General features: G+C 39.2%; 1 protein-coding gene across 1 annotated transcript in view; it reads right to left on the bottom strand.

The window, feature by feature from the left end:
* Window positions 1-6,053: 6,053 nt before the first annotated feature.
* Window positions 6,054-26,364, bottom strand: part of vars2 (valyl-tRNA synthetase 2, mitochondrial) — a 105,925-nt gene continuing 85,614 nt past the window's right edge. The window contains exons 22-30 of the mRNA XM_028800536.2: window positions 25,973-26,041; window positions 25,569-25,647; window positions 22,012-22,139; window positions 18,889-19,041; window positions 18,511-18,723; window positions 18,086-18,197; window positions 16,839-17,014; window positions 16,304-16,453; window positions 6,054-6,835 (exon numbers count right to left, since the gene is read on the bottom strand). Of these exons, the coding sequence (XP_028656369.1) occupies window positions 6,758-6,835; window positions 16,304-16,453; window positions 16,839-17,014; window positions 18,086-18,197; window positions 18,511-18,723; window positions 18,889-19,041; window positions 22,012-22,139; window positions 25,569-25,647; window positions 25,973-26,041 (1,158 nt within the window). The 3' untranslated portion in view covers window positions 6,054-6,757. The remainder of the gene's footprint in view (window positions 6,836-16,303; window positions 16,454-16,838; window positions 17,015-18,085; window positions 18,198-18,510; window positions 18,724-18,888; window positions 19,042-22,011; window positions 22,140-25,568; window positions 25,648-25,972; window positions 26,042-26,364) is intronic.

The following is a 26,364-nucleotide window of genomic DNA, read 5'->3' as shown; positions in this document are numbered from 1 at the left end:
TATTTTTTTAATTAAGGGCTGGGCTGGGGTTTCTCATGTTTACATTCTGTGAAAAGTAGGAGGGGAGACTGAATTGGGCCTATCCTGTCCTGCAGACTTTGTATGTAAATAATAAAGTTGGGCGATTGCTTAACTGTTTTCATTTGGTATTTGTCACAAGTAGTTCACTTGGTAATATCATATTCTTGTTTGCCAGTAATATTTACTTAACCATGTTATGTGATCGTATGTATTAACTCAAGGGCTTAAGACGTGAACTGTCCCTGGATAGGACACCACCCCGTCATTGGGCCCACTCTCTCATACCTGCACAACCTGAGCGGGCCCTGGAATAACAAGCCAAAATGTTAACATTCCCAGCCAACAAGAAAAGAGAAACATACATAAATATTAAAATGTCAGCATAAAGATTGTAGGAAATGCAGGTCTAGTGTCTACTGCTTTACTGTTGCAGTTGGAACAGAAGACTCTCATTTCTTTGTGCACTTGTTTGTTTATATATAAAAATATAAACAATTTTTTTTTTTGCATAGTTTACTGTCAAATAAAGCAAAGAGTACGCAACATATGTTTCGCCCTTATTTGGGCTCATCAGGCGTACTCACTCTACTGCTCCCCTCTCGGGGAATCAAACCTCGGATGTCAGAGATGAAGCCCCTTTACGCAGCGCCACGGCGTGTGGTTCGTTTATTTAACAGCCTGTAGGTCCGGAGTGCTTACATACATTGCATTCGTAGTCTGAGTCTCGACGACCTGAATTGTGTGGGTGGTTACCTACCAGGTAACGCTTATGGTTGGTCTGCCGTTCTGCGCACACCCGCCACAGTGCCCCCTTTCAGTTGCAAGAAGCAGATCGTGGAATGTTACATAGTTTACCCACTCAATTGTGTGTGTGTGTGTGTGTGTATATATGTATATATACACACACACACAATTGGAGTGACGTGGCCCCTTTTATAATGCACCCGGATGTGCTCCCTCATGACCTTCCTGCAGTATTTCCTGGTGTGGTGTCCATGGCCCCCACAGGGTTGAGTGGCTCCTAGCGGCTCTTATTTTGAATGAAGTCTTGAGACTGTGCCTGCCTTCTCTCTACAGTACCTGTATTTTCCTTGGAAACCTGGACTTACCTTTTTGTCTCTCGTGTAATTCTGTGACACTACTGACAATACTTGTAATAATAATAAAAAAAGCACTTCTTAAAGTGCAAAAAATGTTATGAAAATGAGACGATGGATGGAAGTTGTTCCTCACTTTTTTTTTTTTTGTTCATCACAAAGAAAACTTTGAGAAGCACTATGAAACTTCAACAGTACAGTATCCACACACGACATAACTGCCCACACAGATGCTCGGTGGACTGCTGGATTCATCTTTACCTGTGTGAGGTCGAGCCCACACTCTTGCCTAGCTGGCCCGATTTTGGTCTAAGAAGAAAGACACAACCTGTTGCAGAGATCCTGAGACTCCGTGAAAGTATAGATACGGCATTAAGCATTTTTTTGCATCGTATTTTTATCTTCAGTGACCTTTTTTAGTTGAAAAAATGTGTTATACGGAAATTTTACATTTCATTAAAACAAAATTTGTTAAACATGATGTTGCATGAACATTTTTATAGACCAACAAAAAGTATTTCTTTTTCTGTAAATGTCATTACTGCAGTATTTGTTATTATGGGATTTGGTGTGTGTGTGTGTGTGTTTATATCTATCTCGGCAATATAGAGTGTGGATGTTGTCCTTGGTGGCTTTTTGATTCAGCAATCGGCGTGATGTATAAGCTTACATTCTTCAGTATCCAATGGAAATGGTCTCTTTTTGATGTTGCGTCCTATGTTGTCACATCTTTTTTGGTGCAGTGGATGAGCTACAGTATATTTATATTAAATATCACACATGGGCACTCCACAGCGTGACAATACATCCATATGAATGGCTAGCTGTCCTGTTGATGGATGACAACTCTGCCCAAAAGCTTTGATCCTGTGTGTAATTTTACAATCTCTTACTGTCTCCATTCTTTCTGACGTTAAGTTCTTAAACTTGTCTTACTAATTTAACTAAAAGCACCATTAATTCCTTGGATAACTTAACAGATGCATTAAAGTTTAACTTACTGGTGCAATACAGAAAGAATGCACAAATGTATTTGAGTCATAAATTATTAGTGTATAAGACAGGATGCTTTCATTGTGAATTGCCGGAGTACATTAGTTAGTTAAATTGACATAAGGGCCCTGGAAGTTCTTTTGTACATTAGTTCTTCATTGTTCAATTTAGCAAAACAAACTGAAAACTTCATGTGAGCACTCTGCAGTTTCAAACCAATTCCACTTTCTTCTCCAGGACAGCCCCCTTTCTGCACCTGTTCTCCTGTAGGGCGTTCAAGTTTGCCCAGTTCTCTCTAATGAATGGCTGGTTAATGGAGCTCATGCTGCTACGTCTTCCTCTTGCATCCCAAAGATGTGCACATCTAGCAGTTTTCTATTCTGCCAGTTCAGCGTAAGTGTAGTTGACCAGCACACCCTCCAGGACTAGCCCTGTGGCTTTCAGGTTAGACCCTCATGACCCTGAACAGAACTGAGCAGGTTTGAAAATGTCCAGTTGTGCAGCATTTTAACTCTCTTTTTTAATTTAAATATGGTGAAACATCTATGTAGAGGAGCACATGCATTCACACTCTGTTTGAGTAGAGTTAAAATGAAGATGGTAAAAATAAGCAGCCTGCACTACATTCTGTATGCGATGTGGGTGCCAGCTTTCAAAAACGATTAAGGCAGATACAGAACAGCACATCGGAGCGGTTTTATTTTTTCCCTTTAATAGCCGTTCATTCACTACCCTCTTTTCATAGTGCAGCTTAACTAAGACCGAGGATGGTGTTTCCTTAAGAACAGACTGATTAAAAGCAGAATAATTCATCTGAGTTAAGAGGTACCTGCTCTTCATCAGGACTTGTCCACTTTACAGTGCAGTCCGAGGCCTTATCTGTGTGATGGTCAGCTGCCATTTAACCACAAAGTGTAAAACAGGCTTTGCACAAAATGGCTTTTCTGTACAGCAGGTGTGTGTTGCTCAGTAGCGGAGTATAACTAGCGAAGAAGTCATCACACAAGTTAGAACACTGAATGAAAAATATAAACAGCAAAGCAAAACCTGGCATTAAATGGGTGTGAACCTGCGGCCCGCTATCCACATTTGGGCAGTCATGGAGGGCCGTGTTGGCTGCAGCTTTTTGTTCCAGTCCAATTTGTTAAATGAGTTGGGATTTCCACATTTTAAATCCATATAAAACCCCACTAAAAAATGACAGTGTGTAGGAGAGGGATAAAGACTAACTCCTCTAGTTTTACCTAATAAATGTGCAGTGCTGAGCAACTTAAGACCAAAACAAAATACTGGTGGTACTTAAACATTTCAATGCCCAGGTTGGTATGCCAGGAAGAAAGACTGAGGACCTCTGGATCAGAATATTGAACTAAATGTGCACATACTGTAGGGGGAGTGTGCCAAGGCTCAAAATATGAATTCCTATGAGCTTGAACACAGCGATGGTCGGTTGCTGTGCATTTTCAAAAATTGGCTGGCCGCTAGAGAACGAGGCTTGTAGCACTCTAGCTACCATTACCATTGTAACATTTTTGATTCCTTATTGATGTGTCTGTTTAAAAAAATACGGCAACTGTTCAACAAGTAGATCAGATCCATTACAAAAGCAAGGCTCGATCACATAATTAGCCTGCAGTCTGACATTGCGAGTGAGCTTGTGCCGGTTTAGGAACACAATAGCAGCCTGGGGTGCGATTCACTTGTCGTTCAGCAGAAGTTTTTTGGTTAGTTTGTTAAGCGCAAGGGAGGTAGCAGGGAGGGCTTACAGTTTGCACTAGTCGGTCTTGATGTGTCCCTCATTTGCTGATTCCGTTTGATCCGTCTTTGTTTAAAAAGAATGGAGGCAACGTGGACACAAGGACATGACTGATGTGTGGGAATGGCAAGTGGTGCTTTAGACGAGTCTGGCATCAAGTGGTCCGGGCACTCAAGTGCTGCACTGTTAGTTCTTTGATAGCTAAGAGCTAAGGTTACTGGTGAGGGCACACCAGATTTTCCTTCACCACACCATTAATTGCAGCTCCTATCCTGGCCAGCACAGGGTTTGGTAAGCCTCAGGCAGGAGGCACTTAGTCATTTCTCAAGTAACTAAATTTAGAGGATATTTTACATTGTCTATCCTCCTCACCATATTGCAGATCTTTAAGTCCAGTAACACTGAAAAAAACTCTAATTTCTGCACCTTTTTTACCTTCATTCCTCATTCAGCCACACTTGATGACCATAGTCTGCTTTAATATCCTCAACTAACAAGTAAACACAGTTTATTCCAAATCATCCAATCTCTTCATCAAATCTTGTGTCTTTCTTGTCCCAGATCAGTGAACAACATCCCAGTGTACCAAATGTCCTCTGCTTGGGGAAGCCATCCAAGAACCTCACCTACATAAGTGGGGATGTCATAAACCTCACATGGGGCACAAAGTCAAGCTTGATAATGGCAAAATCTGAAACTCCCTTAAAATTCTGGGCAAGGGTGGCAGTACAAAAAAAAGGAAAAACACTAGAATCCAGGTAGGTTGGCACCAGTCACTAAAGTTTGTGGCTGAATCACACAGTCACAGTGAGTTGCTCTTTATGGCCACCTCGGGTAACTCCAACTGTGCAGAAGTCAGCTAGGAATTCCAGATTACCTGCCCCAAACACTGGCACAGGAATGACCAACCTCCTCGACTGAGAGTTTAGGTGCCAGAGCTCCTGCTGCAAGTCCAGCATGTCTATTGGCAACGTTAACCCTATAAGAAGCACCAATGCAGTTCTGCAGGCCATGGTCTCAGACCTTTATAAAGGGTCAGCGAGTGCTAATAACAAAGTAAACAAACACTTTTCTGGTGTTGACCAACATGTCTGCTCTCAATTAAGTTGCGGAGTTTCAGCTGTGAAGGCAATTACAGAAGCCGAGTGTTCCTAGACATTTTTAAGGGATAAGTGCTGTGAGACTTGAAACACGCGGCTCCGTTGCTTTTACTGGAAGTCCATACGAAACACAGGGGATGACCAATTTGGCTTCATTTTGAAGCCTGTCATGCCTGCATTAAAGGGAACCTAAGTACACTTGTCTGGCTGTTTTGTTGCACCAGCAGGAGTAGACCATATACGGATTGTGTTGCCTTGGTCTCCAGTCATACGCGGTCCAGTTTAAGAGTTAATGGTCGCGTTTCCTAAAAAGAGCTTAAAGCCAGAGGGAAACGAACACATTCCTGGTGTTGACCAATGTGTCTCTTCTGAATAAAGTTCGGAGTTTTAACTGTGAAGCCGATTACAGAAGCTGAGCATTGCAAGACATTTTTTTAAGGGATAAGTGCTGTGAGACTTGTAACGCGCATCTCCATTGCTCTTTTAGGTATGCTGGCAAAACCTACGAAACACCTGCGATGACCAGTTTCGTTTCATTTTGAAGCCAGTCATGCCTGCATTAAAGGGCACCTCTTCTTTACTAGACTTCATTCAGATCAGAGCCCTTTTTATTTTTATTTTATTGAAGAAAAACTGAGTGGGATTACATTTTTTTAATTAAAAAAATAACTTGCCACATCTGAATCAATGCTTTGCTGGGCTTTTTAACCACATCCTGTTAGTGGTTTCTAAAACAAGGGCAGGGATTGGATTTTTTTTCTTTCTTTCTAACATGTTTTCATTTCCTGTCTGACTTTTGATTCTTTCAAAAATTCAGTGTGTTGACACAGCTTTAAAATCTGCTTCCCTTTTCACACAGTATGAAGTAAAAAAAAATCCCTAAACAGTTGTTTCCTTCTTTCCACTGCATGATGGGCTTCTGTTAAAGAAACTCTGTTCCATTAACCTTTTCTAATCACTTTTGGGGTGTTGCACTGATGCCATGATCCTCAGTTTAACCCTTCTTTGGTAATAATGGAGTCACAAATGTTGTTGGAAGCTACAAGGCTTCCAGTTGTCACATTGCTGCAGTCTGCTTTTCAGAACTAATCCTAAGCTATTGTGTGCGCTAGTCCCGCCGGAGGAGATCCCCTCCCCGCTGTGGCTAACGGATGTGATTTTACTTGTCTTGTGTCCTTTAATGCGGCATGCACCGCATGTTTCTGGTTGGCCCATAAATATTTCAGGCTGCTCGATGACCTAACCTCTCCCACCAGCTAAACACACACAGACCTACAGCCAGTGGGATAAAGCAAGCCATGGAACCCCTGAGGAGGAATCGCCTGCAACAGGAATCCACAAGTTTGAATTGTGATAACCTTAAGGCTGACCGAGTCGCACTCACTGGGCTAGCCCAGGATAAATAAACTCTTCACAGAAAAGCAGCTTGTTGGGCGTGCAGGGACCCTGGCTGAACAAGTCCAAGACTTCCTAGCAGTCAGACATTCGGTAAATGTTTTTGCTGAACACAGTCTTCCCAGTTTCTCCAACTTTAACATAATGGTGCCAAAGGAATAGTTTAGGCAGTATGAATTTCGGATGGTCGGAAATAAAACTCCCACAAGTCTCGTAGTTCTACAAATAGATCAAATCTCATAAAAAGCTGACATCCCACAATAATGAGAGAATACTTGATTGAGTTCTTGATTAAAACTTGGACGCACAAAAACTAAACCACCTTTTGGTGGTCTGGCTGTGCCACTTCTGGGTTTTTGGCAGAGCCTTCACTCCACAAGTCTCACTCAAGAGATTCATTTCTGTTTAAGCATGTTGTCCAGGTCCTCTACCACCTGCTGAATTTGTACCAGTTCATTCTTCAGAGCAGAAATCTACGGGAAAAAATAAAAAGGAATAAAATTGCGCTTGGAACACAAAGTATAATTGTCATGCCGATCATCTGATTTACCGTTTTCCTGCTTTATTCTTACAGTCGCATACAATTGTGTTTATAGCTGCAATTGTCCAAGACTTCCAAAATTCTGTTTCAGCTTCCTTCACTGAACAATTGGGGCAGTGGGTGTGATACGTGGGCAAATAAGTCCACAGTCCAAGTATCTTCCTGTTAAAAGTTTTAGCAAAATTTAAACCAAAAAAACTTCACGTAAAAATAAAGAGAAACCCTGATATTACAGAAAAGGAAAAGTTTCAGTTTATGGCTTAGCTATCTTGTTACCTTTCTTTAAGCACCTATCCCATACTTCCAGAACATATGAAAGGCGTATGGTCAGAAAACTGTCTGTCATTGTTGCATTTAAAAGCAAATGCAACAGTCTGGGCTCCTAGTAGAGAGACTACGTCACAGACTGACTATCATTCTGCCACTACAGATACACACTTAGGTCCATAATTAGCGATACAGTTTTCATAATTTTGACGTTGTACACCACCACAGTGATTTTGTGTCAATCACATCTTGATTGCTTCATTTTAGTTTTAATTTAAGGCGTTTAACAAACACGTATGAGCCATTTAGAAAAAAGAGCCATTTTGAAGAAGAGGGTACTGGTACAGGAGTGGCCTGCCTGTAGTGCTGCCTTGTCCTCAATCGAGAATGTGTGGAGAATTCTGAAATGAAAAATGTGACGTCGACGACCCCGTACTGTTGCACACCTTAAGAAGTGTTTGCTGGAAGAATGGGACATAATAACACCTGAAATGCTTCATCGTTTGGTATCCTCAGTGCCAAAACATCTTTCAAGTGTTGTGAGAAGGATTGGCAACATTACAAAGTGGTGAATGCTTTACTGTCACAACTTTTTTTGGAATGTGTTACAGGCCTGAAATGCACAAATGGATGTATATTAACAACTGAAATGAAGCTGACCAGATAAAATATGAAATATCTTGGGTTCATACTGTCTGCAATGAAATTAAAGCAAGTTTAAGAATCACTGCATTTTTTTTTTGGCATTTTCCATACCATCATAACTTTTTTGGTATTGTACAAGCTAAATTCCAACTTCAAGGTCCATCAGTGTCTGATTGCACCATCAATTACATTTTGAGTGAAAGTGGGCTCAATGGAAGAAAGAAAAACAAAAAATCCAGACTGGAATTTGCTAAAATGCATACTGACAAGCCATGATGCTTCTGGGAGAATGTCCTTTGGACAGATGACACAAAACAGGGGCTTTCTGGCAAGCACCGTCGGCTCTTTGTCCATATATGAAAACATGAAGCTTTCCAACAAAAGAACATCATACCTACTGTGACACATGGAGGAGGGAGGCTCTGTTATGTTTTGGGGCTGCTTTGTATGCTTCTTGGCACACGGTGCCTTGAGGCTATGTAGGGAACAATGACATCTCAAGACTATGAAGACATTCTGGAGCGAAATGTACTGCCCAGTGTCAGAAGGCTCTTCCTCAGTTGCAGGTTCTGGATCCTCCAATAGGCTAATGACCCAAAACACAAAGCTAAAAGCACCCAAGAATGGCTAAGAACAAAATATGTGACTCTTCTGAAGTGGCCGTCTATGAGCCCTGATTTGAGTCGGAAAGAACTGAAACATGCAGTCTGGAGAAGGCCCCCTTCAAAACATTTGCTCGGGCCGAGTGGGCCAAACTACCTGTTGACAGGTGCAGACGTCTCATTTAGAGCTCCAGGAATTGCTTGTTGTCCCATCATTTTTGTCCAGGCCATTTTCATTTGAAAAGAAAGAAAGAAAGAAAGAAAGAAAGAAAGAAAGAAAGAAAGAAAGAAAGAAAAAGTTTTTTTTGTTCCCGCAGCATGCTTTAGTTAGGGAAGGGGAGTCACCCTAAGGGCTCGTTTATACTTCACGCTCAGAACGCGTACGTACACGCATCATGGCTGCCACGTGTTCCCAGTGTTCATTTGACGCCGCCTCTGAGCAGGTCCTCAGAAATTAACGTGACACGTGCGCGAGTTGCAGTACCAGCAAAAAGTCGGGGGGCACAGTGTGATAAAAGTTGGAGTGTGACGTCAGAGTCTCTGGTTACTATCTACATGTGACAGAAAGCCGCTTTGAGGATCCTACGTAATCAATGTGCATGCTTCGATGTTTGATGAATGGTTCAATGTGGTGAAGCAAAATGCCGACATACAGATGCATTCGTGGTGCTTTTATATTCAAGAGTCTCATATTCCCGATCGTAATGACACAATATATTTTAAAAGTCTCACATGCCATCTTTTGTGCCGTCTTTTTTATCTGGGGCCTCCTCCCGACCTGACAGCAGCAATCGCCACACAGAACACATTAAATGTATGATATTCTCTGTACATTTAGAATCCTTAGATTTATACTTGATTTCACTTTCATCATGAAATGCATTAAAGTAGGTATATTACATTTTACAGATAAATTGTTAATTTTGTTTAAATAATGAATACTGTTAATAATTACACACATGGGGGGTGACACAGTGGTGGAGCCGTAGCACTGCTGTCTTGCAGGGAGTCACGTCGCTGGTATTCCCTCCATGGAGTTTACATGTTTTCCTGCTGGGTTTCCTCAGTGTGCTCCTGTTTCCTTCCAAAGATATGCAGATTTGGTGACACTAAAATGACGCCAGTGTGTATGTGAGTGCTTGTATTCACCTTGAGTTGAGCTGATGCCCTGTTCAGGGATTGTTTCTGCCTCGTGCCCAATGCTAGCTGGAATGGGCACATCCCCAGATTGATGGATTTAGTCATTAAACATCCTTTTCAGAGATATTGCGGTAAGGTGTCATCGGAATTTAATGGATGTTCCAGGCAATTCACAACACAGCGAAGCCGAACATGTTCTCACTGTGATATCTCACACTCCCACCTGGTGGATTCTTCCAGATTTACGTAAAGTACGCGCACAAGTATAAACAGTAAAACGCTTGTGTAGCAGGAGCATCCGCTGCAGCATGCGTGGCGTGAAGTATAAACCCGGCCTAAAAAGAGCACTCGTGAAAGGTGCAGCACTGTCTGTGTATCCTGGCCTTCACTACCCCTTAATGAAAGGACAGAGCAGTTCTGTAGGATACAGGGCCACAGGGGGCCGGAGCCTATCCCTTAAGGCAGGGGATAACACAGTTTAGTCCTGGAGGTCCGCTGTGGCTGCAGGTTTTTCTTCAGACCCAGTTTGCTAATTAGAAGCCAATTCTTGCCAATAACAGAGAACTTGTTATTTAATTCTTCATTTTATATGTAGATTTTTATTTTCTAACAATATCATCCAAATGATTTACGGCCCATGGCCAGATTTACAATTCTTAGCCGCTCACCGTTTTCTCTTTCATTTCTTTCCAAACATTTTATAAAAAAACAGACAGGTCATGACAAACAGACACAGGTGTAAATGGGGTCAAGTTGATGGTGAATTGCTGATTTCTTTGTCATGTGCATCTCGTTGTTAAATGACAGCTGCTTAAGAACACATGACGCCAATAAAAACAAGGAATGCAGCTGTTTAAAACTGAAGGAAACAAAGAGGGGTTTGGAATTGTAAAGGAAAGTTACCCAAAATAAAGCACAAAAATGCTCCTCGCGCAGACATCTCATTCAGAAGCAGTAAGTAAGTAAATGGCTTTTCATTTTGGAACAAAGATGGAACAAAAACTGCATTGAACGTGAGCACCCATGGCTTAACAATTACTGAATAGAAGGCCGGGCCATCAAAGGTTACACTCACAAATATTTCGACTGGCCATTTAAACTACAGTATCATTCTTTTCTTTGTAATTTTGGTTGGGGGCGTTGCACCAAGTGCCAAAAGAAGATCCAACTGGATATGAGAACAAAATGCACAACGCCAAAAAGACAGTGACTGGGAAGGGGTTTAATTAACCACTACACCACTTAGTGTTTATGACTGCATGTATAATTGTCAAACATGAACTAAGTGTTATTAGGGACTTGTAATTTGAACATCTTCATTATGAATGTTGGAACATTGTGAAAATAACTGCATAGACAGAGCGATAATGAGGGCCTAAAGACAGGCAGATATGAAAGCTGCTATAAAAGGCAAACAGAACTATCAGATCTCATTATATTTCACATCACGTTATGAATTGTTGAAATATTTGACAAAAATAGTAGGATTCACCAAATTAATTTTTTAACACTCTGTGCATGCAGTACTAAAGTTTAATGATTGAAGGTCTCAAAAGCATTGTCACTTCTATCAGGTGATACAATTAAATAATGAATAAATGTCACAACATGAATAAATGTTCTAAAGCTTACTCTGTGGGCCCAAAACTTTCCTCCTGTTCCCAGTTCGGAGTTCTCTGATTGTGTTTAATCCCAGTTCTCTACATAAGTGCGTATGTGCATGTCTTTTTATTTTTCCAGTCATTGCTATAACCTTTGGTCTTTTTATATCATGTCAACAAGTTCACTTCTTGCAGTGGATTATGATGCCTCATACATATACATTTTCTTTGTTTACAGTGACTTATCTCCATGGCTTTGCCAGGCTGCTCACTACATTTTTCCCAGTCTGTGCGATGGGCTCCTCTGCCAAATGTATTATTACTTCTGCAGCCTGAGAACAGTTTCACATAGGCCTCCCACACCATCCCCTGACGGGCGCTTAACCTCAGCCTCCTCACATATGCCACTGTATGCCAGCAGCCTTTGTGCATATACTATCATCAATATTTTGCTAGGGCAATGCCACCCACCTCTCTGCCCCACTTGTAAAAAATAAAATCTTTAGCTATTGACACTGTAACTCAGGAAGAAAAAAAAATTATAAATTGACTGTTTGAATGTTTTCATTCGAAACGCAATGGCACTTTTTATGAAATCTAAAGCAAATGGTAAAGTACTGTTCAAGTCTGAAGATATTTTAGACCTTTTTTTTTCTAACCTGACTGAAGTGGCACACTCAGGGTAACCCAGTGAAGTGACCTTTAAAGTGATTATAATGGCATGCAGGAGTGTGGGAGGGAAGAGTGAAGGTGACACCGTTAAACAGCACCCGGCTCACATGACGTGGTTATCTTTTCATGAGTATTATGATTATAGTGTGGGCACAGATAACAGGTGACTTCTAAATTCCTAGAACTTGTGGGTGGAATTTTAGAGGAAAATAGTAACAAATGGATTCTAAACCAGATCAAGAACAAATGTATTTATTATTAACATTTTAAGTGCAGGTCTGTATTCTGGAAGGTCATGTAATACACCTTAAAAATAATTTTGTTAGTGTGTCCATTCGTGGCTGTATGGCCCTATAAAAGCTTTCTTTAATGCCGTACAAACTATATTTACTTGAAGTGAAACACAAGAGGAGATTGGATAAAACAAAACAAAACACAGCTTCTACTAGTGCGGTAAAAAGAGAAGGAATAAAAGTCCCCAAACCCACGTGCCAAGAAGATGAAAAGATTACAAACAAAGCCGTGATTATCAAAAGATGTTAAACTGATGTTCACACAAGGAAATGCATACCAGGAAGAGGTGAAACCAAAGTATTTCTGTCAGCTTCACTCGTCATGTTTCTGGAAGCATGCTGGGCTGCAGATTAATTATACATTACTTTACTATAAGCTAAATATGGAAACGCTTCATAGCCTTGTTAGATGTGACTCCAACATTATGAAGGGTTGCAGCTAACACTGGAGTAGTGAGTAGTGACCAAGACATTTCAATAATGAAGTGATACGGTGACGCAGAAGCCCCTTTCACGCTGCTTCACACAAGCTGGCTGTGAGTGGATTATCACAGCAGTAAGTGCGGGCACGGCAGAAGTGTGCAGCCACTTTTCATAGGAATGTACATAAGAATTCTTTTGCACATTTTTTACTGTCTATAAAGATATTTTTCTAAACAAGTATACATATGACGTTCACTCATGAGAACATGCTTCACTTGCTGTTATTCTAAAAGAACCAAATATTTTAACACATTTTAAATACATTGTTCTGTTCACAGAATCAAATAACAGAATAATAATAATAATAATAATAATAGAATCAAATAAAAAACAACAGAAAAGGGTCGATGCTTCAACAGGACACACCACACCAAAAGTGAGATCCAACAACACCAGAGGCTTTTTATCATTTATTTTACCATCTCTGGACTTCTGTTTGAATTATTGTTTTTTTTAAGGTTAAATTTTCTATACTAAGCCTCACTTTATAAAATCATTTTAAACATCCTAATGATGATGAAGATGCTAAGTTCTATAAAATCTGTTTCTGGCTTAGATCTACTGTATATTAACATGAAGATCAGCAGCTGAAAAGCCACACTGTCATTGAAAATGGCAGTTCATATAGGATGAATAAAATAGTACAATACTTACACAACGTATTTTGCCATGTTGCTACATTTTCATTTGAATAAATGACAGTGGACAGCAATGCCATCTCATGTAGAAGAAGCTGAGTTGCTTTGTATGAATTTGTCCACCACTGTGTTCAAATGGGTTTTGATCACATAATGGGAAAGGCTCATGGCTCCCCAGGTCCTGTAGTGTGGCTTTGATTTCTGTTTGTGGTGGTGGTGGTCACCCACTCCAAACTCATCTTGGGTTGTAGGCAGTATACAGTATACTCAACCAGTGGTCCAAGGTTATCAATGCTCGTTTACAAGGTGGGGGCCAGCCATTCTCCTTGTCCTGTGCTTGGGAAGGTGTGTTTTATGTAGTTGGGGTTGTTTACCCTTCACCCCAGTCCCACTGTGAGCTGGATGAACCAAAGTGAACACATTCCTGGAGCTTGTAAAGTAAAGCTAACAGGCAGTCATTCAAACACTACGGTCACACTCAGGAATGGAAGACACCAAAATGTCCCTAGTTGCCTGGTAAGTCACAGAGTTTTTGGGATTAATTGGCCATAAACATATGCTAGTGCTTCTACAATAGTTAAGTGAGCTACATTGTTAAACTGATTTCTTTTTAAGGTGGATGCAGAACACAAAAGTACAAAAATAAGCTTTACACTTCAAAGAAAGTACAAAGAAAATACTAGGTTGGTCCACTGCGCTCACAACATAGTGGGTCCAACCATGATGCCTCAAACCTGAGCATGCTTATCTCCTCTGTTGTGATTGAGACTGGCCGCTTACAGACAGAGAAGAAGCTGATCAACAACAAACCAAAGACTGCAGGAGTAGCCAAAACACACTGTCAGCTCCAATCCAAATCTGTTGGCAGCACAGCACACTCTCGCCAGTCCTATCTAAGCTGCACACACTACACACAAGATAAAGTGCCAACTGGCAGGCACCAGAGTGCCATCTTTAGTGTCACAATTAGCTTCCTCCATCAACCGCTCTGCCAGATCGTACCCTTATATTTCTGTGTTGCTCTTCTATAGATACGTGGCATTTACAGGAGCACCAAGGCACTTATGGGAGCAGAGAAGTGAAACACCCTGTGGTAAACAGGGGGTCCTGTCAGCGCTCCAGGTTTGGCCAAACACTGAAATCTTACGTTGGTACTATGAAATGTACAGCTAATTAGCTGTGGAAAATACAATCAGTAAAAGACACACAGTCTTGTACTACTGACATGCATCTTTAACTGAAGTGCTGCTTTTCTTAACACATATGCACTTAGGACACTGTGTGTATTTCAAGAGCCCATCTTAGAATGGTCAACTGATATAAGTATTTACTTAATCTGAATAAGACGCAAGTTTCTCATAGCTACATTAATAATGGTAGATTCTGTTTTATGCCCTAAAGTTAACTTGTAATGGCACACCCTTATTGCTCAGCTATATTTATAATGCAGTAACAGAATTTCAGTCAGTCTGTTAGTTACAAAAAACATTAATTATTAGATGAGGTTGCAAATAGCAGGATACAATGGCAGAGAACATATAATCAAACTTAAAGAAATGTACCAAGATATGTACTGTAAGCCTTAAACAGAAACATCTTATACAAGAACTTTCCCTTTTTTGTGTACTTTCAACATTTCCTCTTTATCTTTGTGTTGATTGTTTTTTCTTTGATTTTAATTAAAACTTTTAAAGTGAAGATACTTGGACTGTGGAATTATTTGCATACGCATCACACTCATTGCCTGAATCTTTCTTTGAAGCAAGCTAAAGCTGCTGTATTCTGGAAACGCTGGGCAAACGTAGCTACAGTTTGTTCTATGCTAAAATGTCGGTTTCATCTCTTAGATTAATGTAATGCAATACAGCACCACACCAATGCTGACCAGCTCTGCAACTTCAACTGGCTTGGAAGCAGGCCATTTCCAAGTTAAAGACATGGTGGACATGCTTTACTTTAAGTACTGGAAAAATGAATCTATTACTTGTTTCATTTAAAATAAGACCTTAGCAAAGGCTTCTTTGGTCTTTTATGTAACTTCAAAGCATCAGTAAAGTGGTTATTCATTTCTGCAATGTGACCTACTAAAAATAACTTCAATTTGGTACGGTCAGCGGTGGCTTAAGTGAGGTATATTTCTCTTGATATTGCACATTTCAGTATAAGATCTGCGGTTTGTTATCCTTCATATTCACAACTCATTTTACCAATAAATATGCAACTCTAAATCAGGATGAAAATCCATTTTACTGATACTTTGTAAGTGTTAATAAGCCCTTGTTACACGACAGTACATTACTAATAGATGCATTTCTGCAGTACTTAAACTAAAGTGTTACCAACGTGTTCCTCTGCAACGTTAACATTGTCAGGCATCACAGTATCGGCAGTCTCCATCACTTTTTGTTCTCATCTTAAGCATCACTGAGATCAAGGCCAACACTAACAACTGTGTGTGGCTCTTATTTATACATTTTCTTTAAAAGTCTCTGCCCTCTTTCTTGAACCTTCTTGAGATTTGGCAAATGACACGCTCCTTTTCTGGATGGGTGGGCATTTGGCCCTACTCAGTCTGTTAAGCTCATAGAGACAGCTGTCTTAATGCCTGTCCTGACAAGACCTGCTATAATACATTCTCACAAACTCAGTAATTAGCAATGAGTGATGTATAACACCACTACGTGTTTTTTAAAATTTATTTTCCAGAACCCAACAAAATTTCAGACTTTCAGGGAATGAAAAGTGTTTATTAGGGGGACTCAGAACCCTTGGAAACTTCATATTATGCACCTTCATTCTATAGCACCACTAACAAACAGACATGGAACCTTTCTCAAATTTCTAATGCTAGTACAAGAAAATGTGTAAAAATTTATAATGAGGAAATCGCAGGAACTACATTTGGAAAATTACTTTTAATCAACATAAACATATTGCATGAAGAAAGGAAAGGGTGGATGCATATCTGGATTTAAATATTGAAACTTCAACGAAAAATAATGGAAATGAGTGTGTGTATATATCAGTTATCTAGTGATGATACGACATTACAAACTTACTTTGTTTGCAGTTTCTTCTCGGATATGCTCAGGCACTCTTACTTCATAATCTTGAAGCCGAGTTTTAGCCAAAGTTTTTTCTAACTGACTCTTTACTTTCTCTGTTTGGTCATGTAATTTGTTCTTCTCCTTGTGAATGTCAACCAAACCCTGCCAACACAAATGATTATAAAAGATGTGACTTTGGTTATCACAATGTCTCCTTTTATGCCTAATAACTACTGATTTTGATTTACTCTAAAAATATCTTCCCAATCACACACTAATAGTGTGATAATCCACACTTGGCTAATTTCACAAAAAGAAACTATGAATGACATTGTTCTGGTGTGTATCTGTTATTCTTTTAATGAGCTCCTGTTACGTGTAACGTTATAATTGGCAAAGACAGAACAAAATAATGTCTAACACAAGCAATTCTATACTTATATTTCCATTCTCTTTTTGTGGAGACACAAGCTGATTTCAGGTGTCTTAAATGCTAATGTGCAAATGAAAGCAGTGACATATGACACATTGTCTTCTGTTGTCTTACTTGAATCTGTAGGTACACATGGCAGGTATCGCTGACAATGCCGACTGCACAGCCACCCAGGCGTTGGTCTACTGAGTCAGAAATGGATAGGCTTCCAGCACGACACAAGGCCTGCAAAGGGCCGCTGAAGGATTCTAGTATTGTCTTCTGCTGCTCACTGCTGCAATGAATATGCACTGTTCAAACAGAGAGTTCAAAAGAAACACAGCTGAGTTAAAGACACGGGGGAATTCACTTCTCCACAGAGTTCATCAGTCTACAGAAGAAGTAGGAAACAATCAGCCTGGAGGGCTGTAATACGTGTATGCAGATTTGTGTACTAATCAAGTTCACAGTAAGATGCCAAATCCTGGCTTAAAACCAAATTACTTAATTGTACATCATTTCCTGTTTTGTACTCCAAACGTCGTTTAAAAATGAATCTACAATGGAAACTAGACAGAGAGGTGTACTGACGTTACGGCTTTTAGAACCTAGGAATTCATCCATTTTCTGCTTCTGTTTACTGTAACTGAGTAAAAGTGACTTCGTGTTTCCAATGTAGGTTACGCTCTTACCTACAACAGTGTTTATTTTTCAGAATATAAATAAACAAATGATCCCATTTAACTTTTCTCAAGTTCAGGAACACCAGTCCAGTACACTCAGACAAATCAAGCCAATGTAGAATCTCGCATGTCTTTAACTGGTGGAGGAGTACCCAGTTGTACATATGCATTTGGGTTTAGAACTCTGGTGCTGTGATGCAGCAAAACTCACCATTGCACCACCCTAAAATCTTTTGAAAAGACCTGCTAGGAGGACTTAGTCTGCGTCTTTGCATGGAATTTCAAATAAACAGGTGGAAGTATAAATTCTCTGCATTTGGCCAATTTGTGAACAATAGATTCATTTCAATCTAGCAGGCCAAGGGAACACAATAAAGTTATATTGCAGTACAATGCTCACATATGACACATATATCCTACATCTTTTTAAAAAGCAACAGTTACATCATGGAGTTTTTAAAATTCAAACAAATTCAAAAAGATTCAGTACGCAATTATGTGGCGAGTTTAATACGACTCCCTAGGATTAATGCACATCTACGCGTCTTGTTGATTTGAGAATCTAAACCGTAAACAAGCCAGAAAGGAGTTCAAAATCAGATTAAAATGATATATTTTACTGAGGTGAGATAAACAATAGGACACCATAATGTCCAGCCTAATTGCCATGTGGACAGCGTTAGTCTTCACAGCACTTACCATTTGGCTTTGCTTTGGTCAGCTGGTACTGTGCCCGTAAAGACCTCACAACCCGGACGGTTTCCTTGACAAGTTGGAATTGAGCCTCTTCATTGCAGAAATTCCAATGTGCCTGGAATTTTGGTAATGAAAAAAAAGAGACACAGAAGGAGTGAAGAGAATGTTCTTAGAAGTTCATGCCACGTGTTTTATTGCATCAACTGAAGATTACACACCACATACAAACAGACTTCTGAGATAGGTTAAATTCATTTCTAAATTTAACTTCAGTCAAATAAAAATGACTAATAATTTACAATACTTGATAAGATAAAGCAAAAAACAGGTATTACAATAATGTCATTTCATTGGGTCACTGGTAATTGCTACCCTTAGTAAATGTAGCATCAGTTTAATTCAATAATATAAGCAAATAAAGAACTTACCAGGTCACTTGGCACCGGGTATGGTACTACACATATACTTGGGTAAAGGTCATTATTGTGCAGACATGGCAGCCTCTGCCATAGCTCTTCACAAAGGTATGGCATGAAGGGAGCCAGCAAGGCCAAGGCCTGGTACACACAGTGATAAAGGATCTGTCTGATTTGCTGCATCTCATAGGTGGACCCCTCCTTCAGCTTCGTCTTTATTGATTCCTGGCAAGTGAGAGGAAAAAAAAGCCTTGATGATAATATGTATTCTTTAATCAATACGTTTAAGAAATGTTCACAAGAAAAAAAAAATAAAATTTGAATAAAAAAAAAGTATGGCAAGAAAAGAGTACTGAAATACTATATGGTTTTCACTTGAAAGATTCTTACCAAATAAACATCACAGAAGCTGTGCAGCCAGAAATTATGAATGGCTGTGGTAACAGCATGAAAATCGTAATTTTCAAAGCCTTGTGAACAGTCTAGTGCTGTACCATATAGTCTGCTGCATATCCAACGGTCAATAGCTGAGACTGGCGATATCTAAAAGAGAAAAAGAGACAGTCATATCCACAATGACTGAACTTCGCTATACAGCCCTGCAATGAAATAACCCAAGTAAAATGAATGAAAAAAGTGTACCTGTAATGAATGTATCGCTTTATCATTTTTAACCCTTTCCACAATTCACATTTTATCAGCATGCTAATAAATGAACTGATAATGCTTAATTTGTTTGCCTCATATTATAGCACGGTTTATACTATTTATTTTATTCATCTGAATAAACTAATGAAAACAAATACCACTATTCCTCCCTAATATGAAATTTTAATTTTGAAGTGTTAAAATGTTATACAGATAATGTGCATGCTAAGTTCTGTTATTTTTCATATTTAACATCAGGTCAGTTTTGCATTAAGTGTTACTGATGTGCTACTAAGAAAAAGACAACAAAGATGATGGGATATTGACATCACAAAGAGTCACTCTGAAAAGATAAACCTCAGACATAATGAGAACTGGTATAGTCAGTCAGTCAGTCATTATCCAACCCGCTATATCCTAACACAGGGTCACGGGGGTCTGTTGGAGCCAATCCCAGCCAACACAGGGCACAAGGCAGGAACAAGCCCCAGGCAGGGTGCCAGTCCACCACAGGGTGCACACGCACACACGCACTAAGCACACACTAGGGACAATTTTAGGATCGCCAATGCACCTAACCTGCATGTCTTTGGACTGTGGGAGGAAACTGGAGCACCCGGAGGAAACCCACACAGTCACGGGGAGAACATGCAAACTCCACGCAGGGAGGACCTGGGATGCGAACCCAGGTCTCCTTACTGCGAGGCAGCAGCACTACCACTGTGCCACCGTGCCGCCCCACTGCTATAGTATTAAAGTTTAATAACATATACATTAATAAATAATAGAGATAAGTTATAAATCTATAAAATCAAAAGCATCTTACTGGTTGGATTCTGCTGCCCTCACCACACAGACTTTGGCTCCCTATGTAGGCCCACGAAAGAGCACTGTTTGTAGTAAGAATAAGGCAGAACTGAAATGTAACTAAATGACAGGACACAGAATAATTAGGCAGAGATATTCACCCAACCATTATTTTATATATCACCTTTCTGTTAGCAAAATTATCCAAGTTTAATATCTACATTATTGCTGTGTGTACACAGTTCAATGAACTTTTTACTGGTATGTCACCTACAGACCCATGACAACAGTAAAATACCAACAACAGACATTGAACATGGCACCACACATTAAACAAAGCACCACACAATATGCACACCCAGTATACTCATTGATTTGTCATTATAAGTGGCTGCTGTGTACCCTTATGACCAGAGGGTAAAAACTGTCCCTGAATCTGATGTTGTTGTTGCAGCATTTGTCAAATGTGGACAAGCAGGTTAAGAAGATAAATGGATGGATGGATGTAGACAACTGACTGTGCATGAAAGACTGACTTGCTTTTCTAAGGCAGTGTGAATTACAAATTCTGTGCCAACTTCACCACGCAGTACTTTGCGGCCCGAAGTTGAGCTGTTGCCGTACTAGAATGTTACACTTAATACATATTCCATTGTAAACCTGTAGATGATGATGAGCACAACTGGAAACAACCACATTTTTCTCAGATAACAGGGGAAGTAAAAGCGTTGGTGTGCCATCTAGATGAAGGCCAGATAAGTTATGCCAACTTCAAACCATCAGTGAGGTAACTCTAAAAAATGTAAAACTGCTGACTCTCATCAAAGCAACCTGGTGTTAAGTGTGGTCTGTCTCTTCTTTCTATATCTACAAACTGCTCTCCTTGCTTTTGCTGATATTAAGAGAGAGAGAGACAGAGAAAGAGCGAGAGACAAATAAAGATTGTTATACTGGCACCACTGTGAGAGAAGGCAGATAATTTGTGGTGATTAGGCCTATAATGGTTGTATCATTGCCACCTTTAATAAAAGAGTTGGAGGATGCCTAGCCACGTTGTCTACGAATAAGGGGTACAGCAGAGAGCTCAGGAAACTACCCTTGGGGTGCATTTCCCAAAGATAAGTACAGAGAAAGTAATGCTTTAATTTTGTCTGCTAGTTATAAGTGTTAAATCCAGGACCCTGCTGATCAGTTCTTATGGAACAAAAATGTTAAATAATGAGCTGCAGTTATTACCCAAGAGTGCCAAAATGGTCAAAGTGCAAGTGATAAGGTTTCATCTATGGACAAATTCTGATGATACACAAACTACAGGTGGTCCAGACTATCTGGAATATTACATTGAATATATCACAGTACTAAAGCATTTTATCACACTGGAAGCAAATGCCACCAGTCCTTTGTTATTGGCACAAGGATAATTGCTCTCTTTTTTAAGTTGACACAGATGATACATTTTGTCAGTAATACATTCAAAAATAAATGAAAATAGCAACTAACTGATCACTACAGGTTTATAAAAGTCCATCTGGAGTCAGTGCCTTGTGAATGTTAACTCATTTAAAAATACTCCTTACATCATCCACAGAAAAAGAGCAGGATGAATCATTTAGTGCTGTTGGCACTCACACAGGAGGGAGTCTTGTTGTTGTGATCAAAGCAGGCGTAAAACGCATCAAAGTACTTCCACAAAGGAAAATGAGGATGCAATTGGAATTAGTCCTCACCTGGTAAAGTTTCTGTATGCCTTGCCACATTTTATCTGATTCACAAATCCTAAGAGGCTTTACAGTATTGAGATACAGCATAATACTGAACATTATTTATTTACAGATGGAGCACTGGTAGAATAAGTGAATTGATTCATGAGGATAGAATTAAACAACCTTTGAATTTAAAATCCAATGCCTTAGCAGTCGGTGTGGTCAGGCCATCTATTAGTAGTAATTTGTGAGAACTGAATAATGAGGCACATTTCAGTAAACATGTCAGTCGATTCATAGCATAAAAGACAATAAATACTGTACTGATCATTCATTGAACAGCTCGTCATCTCACCTCAATCAGTGGTAATGGTTCAAAGTTTTCTCCCAGCGTACTCAGAGTAAACTTAACTGCATTCCAAATCTTGTTACAAAAGTGACGGGCACTCAAGACCTGATTGATATCCATGTTGATGTCATCACCTGCATAAGAAAAGCATTGAAATTTTCACCTTTATCATCACAAAAAGGAAGAAAACCCAATGATGAATGAAGAGTAGTAGCCAACAACTTTACAAATGTTTCACAGACAATAATTTTTCAGCTAATTAACATTTAGATGCAATCTCTTGAAAGCTGAGGCCTTTGATAAGATACAAACATTTTCATAATAAACTGGAAAATGGTACTAAAATTAACAACAGAAAAAAAGTATTAAATAACACGAACAAAATGTTTCATTTCTGTTACAAAAGTGTTAAATTCTCATCCATAAAAGTAAAGGCTGAGTGTTAGCATTTGATGTCAATGCTTCTTACAACTGTGTCTTTTGCAATTTTATTTATTTTTTTAATCATTTTACTATTTGTGTTCAAACAGTGCTAATTAAAGAGCAAAGCAGGCACAGATGGAAACGGTTGTGAATACTACAGAGAAGCAGCTGTTTCAATGTCAGTCCCCATGCACATGCTTATTAGCAAGAAAAAGATTAAATAAAAAAATTCAAAAGAAATAAGTGAGTAAATTAATAACACTCTATGTATAACCACACAAATGCTGTACTTGTTATATTTATATAAAAAGTCATTAAACTCTATTGGAAATTTCTGGTGTGCCAGAGTAAAAGTAAAAAAGTGAAACACCAGTAACAGCATTTAATCAAGATACAAGTCCAGTTTAGTGAAGGAAGTGATGGGAGCAAAAACCTGCAACCACGCTAGGTCTGAATTTGAAATATCATAGTTTATTGTATGTGGTTGTGTGGTTTATTTTAATGATGCATTAAGTAACCAAAGAGCTGACATGCACTCAGCAGTCTTAAAGTTTTATGTTCATTCTGTTTTAAATCTAATAGAGGCTTCTGCTCATGGTTTTAACTTTGCTTATTCATCTTCATAAATATTTCTATTCTATGGCTCAAACACCCCTGTTCTCCCCCTTATACACAGCTATGCACAAAAAGCAAGTCACATATGTTCACATATGAAGTCTAATTGAAAACATCATATTCATTTTAAAATCAAATCAATATAAATTACATTGTTAAATCTTGTTTAGAATACTATAGGAGGAGGAGGAGTATAGAAACCTCATCAAGGACTTTGTTAAATGGTGCGACTTAAACCACCTACAACTGAACACCAGCAAAACCAAGGAACTGGTGTTGGATTTTAGGAGACCCAGGCCCCTCATGGACCCCGTGATCATCAGAGGTGACTGTGTGCAGAGGGTGCAGACCTATAAATACCTGGGAGTGCAGCTGGACGATAAATTGGACTGGACTGCCAATACTGATTCTCTGTGCAAGAAAGGACAGAGCCGCCTGTACTTCCTTAGAAGACTGGCATCCTTCAACATCTGCAGTAAGATGCTGCAGATGTTCTATCAGATGGTTGTGGCGAGTGCCCTCTTCTACGCAGTGGTGTGCTGGGGAGGCAGCATTAAGAAGAAGGATGCCTCACGCCTGGACAAACTGGTGAGGAAGGCAGGCTCTATTGTTGGCATAGAGCTGGACGGTTTGACATCCGTAGCAGAGCAACGGGCACTCAGCAGGCTCCTATCAATTATGGAGAATCCACTACATCCATTAAACAGTGTCATCTCCAGACAGAGGAGCAGTTTCAGCGACAGACTGCTGTCACTGTCCTGCTCCACTGACAGACTGAGAAGATCATTCCTCCCCCAAACTATGCGACTCTTCAATTCCACCAGAGGGGGTAAACGTTGAACATTATTCAAGTTATTGTCTGTTTTTTTACCTGCATTTTTTATTACTCTTTAATATTTTTTGCTGCTGGAGTATGTGAATTTCCCCCTGGGATTAATAAAGTATCTATCTATCTATCTATCTATCTATCTATATATATGCTGTTAATCCACAATTTGCACAGATTCTACTACTAGATTTTTACAATTATTTTTCATTTCTACAAATAAAAATAAAAAAATACTAAATTATAGCAGAAATTGAGCTTATTTTTTAAATTCCTAGCCAACTTCAGCTCTTTACATATGAGCTTATAAGCGAAAACTTAAAAAAAACGAATTACAAGCCAAAGACTGTCAAGAATAACAACATATCAGCCAAACAAATCTCTAAAAATGAAGCAATTGCACTTCTGAAACCCCTAAAGGTTATATTACTGTATAACATATTTTATTTGAGGTAGTATGTAGGGTGGCACAATGGCACGGTGGGTAATGCTGCCACCTCATGAAACCAGCAGCCCTGGTTTAATTCTTATGACTGGACATTGTCCGTCTTGAGTGTACACATTCCCTTGTGTGAGTTGTCTCCCCGGTACACAAGTTTTTCCCTTCCACATCCCCATTAGGCGTCTCCAACTTGTCTCCTGTGTAAGTTGTGGGTGTGTTTGTGAGTAAGCCCAGAAATGGACTGGCACTTTGTGCAGAGCTGTATTCCTGCAACCGTCAACTGTATTAGCGGGTTTAGAAATAAGATGACATTTTATGTGTGTGTACTGTATATACAGGAAAGGAAGAGAGATTAAAAAAAACTATGTAACATGCAAATAAAAACAGCAAAACAAAAAAAAAGTAATCTAATTCCTGTCACTGAGAATTCTCTCGATTTAAATCATTAATTAATCACTTATTCTTTATGTGAAACTTCCTCTTTTTCGCATATAATTAAAGAACCTGAGACTAATTATTAACTAAAGACTAAAGATTTTCAGTGAATACCATTAAAATATTGATTTAAAAAGACAGCAGTAACTTCTTATACTCTAATATACAGAACTTACAAAATGCATGCCAGAAGGGACACCGGAGAGCATCTATTTGCTTTATATACCAGGGATTGTTCCTGCCTTGTGCCCATTGCTTTCTGGGATAAAGTCCATCTTTTATATGACCCTGCTTTGGATAACCAGGTTTGGAAAATGGATGTAGCCAAAGTTAGTTTTTTTTTTTCCTTCAAACATGGGTCAAATTTTATATGTGGTTCCGCAAAAGAAACAGAGCTTAATAGAGAACAGCACCATAGGAATAGACGGCTCCACACATTTTATATCCATAGTTCAAAAGCATGCAGCTCTAAATTTGAATCAACACGAATGAAAGGACTTAACAACTTAGACTTTATTTCGCATAAAAATATATTTCATCAGTAACTGTCTTTGATTCTCTGAGTATAATCTGACATTTCTAGAATAGTAAAGTTGTTTTGTAAAATGCCTTTTTATTTATTTCATTCCATCTGGCTGCAAGGAAAAGAAAAACTGCAACAAGAGACAAAGAATAAAAGTCTCACTAATGCTGCTTATTGTTATAACACATTTTTTAAATATCAAAATTCAAGATGACATGATTAAGCAGTTTTGATGATGAGTTAAATGAGTGAGTGAATTAATTTTTACAAAATTAAAATGTAAAAAAATAAAAATGTACCTTGACAATGGTAGGAACACAAAGCAAATCTTAGGGCATCAGTACCACATTCGGGAATTCCCTTTGGAAAGTCTTGCTTCTAAACATAAAATAGATAACAGCAGTTGAATTAAAAAAACTCTTACATTATGGGGAGTGTGGTTGCATAGCGGTTTGCACAGCTGCCTCACACCTTCAGGCGACTGGTTTTAAATACAGCCCAGTCACTATTTTTGTGAAAATTGTACATTTTTACAATATCTTCATGAGAGCATGAAGACTGTGCTTTTACAAAGAGGTGCAGGCAAACTCTAAATTTGTCCATGAGTTTGCCTTGGGAGTCCTGTCTAGAGTTGGCTGCTGCATTGTATGCTTGCAAGATGTACAGTACGTACAGGCATACAGTAAATAAAAAAAAAAATCACCTGTCCTTCCATTGCTATCTTCAGTTCTTTTGGATCAAGGTTGCCTTCCTGTAATTTTGCATGTAAAGTCTAAAGGAAGATAGATACAGAAAGAAACTAATTAAAGTATCTAATGTATAAGACTGATCATTGAAAATGGATGGTTCCCCAAGCTATAGGGCATTGCTTGGTCCGAGTAGAACATCACCATCTTTATAATAAGCTGGTCTGAGGCTGAATACGAGCATGCTCATATGGTGTGTCAATACCACTGAAAATACAGAGCATGCTACATTCGACAGCTTTGTTCACGAAATACTTTACTGTGAATATGAAGTTTAAGTACAAAGCATAAAACAGAGATAATGGCAAGTAATTCAGCAGTAAAATCAATTTCATTCAGATCAGAAAGA

The sequence above is a fragment of the Erpetoichthys calabaricus genome, chromosome 1, assembly GCF_900747795.2.
Source record: "Erpetoichthys calabaricus chromosome 1, fErpCal1.3, whole genome shotgun sequence".
Lineage (NCBI taxonomy): Eukaryota > Metazoa > Chordata > Cladistia > Polypteriformes > Polypteridae > Erpetoichthys > Erpetoichthys calabaricus.
The sequence above is the reverse complement of the archived record's forward strand: the minus strand, read 5'-3'. Positions and strand labels throughout refer to the sequence as shown.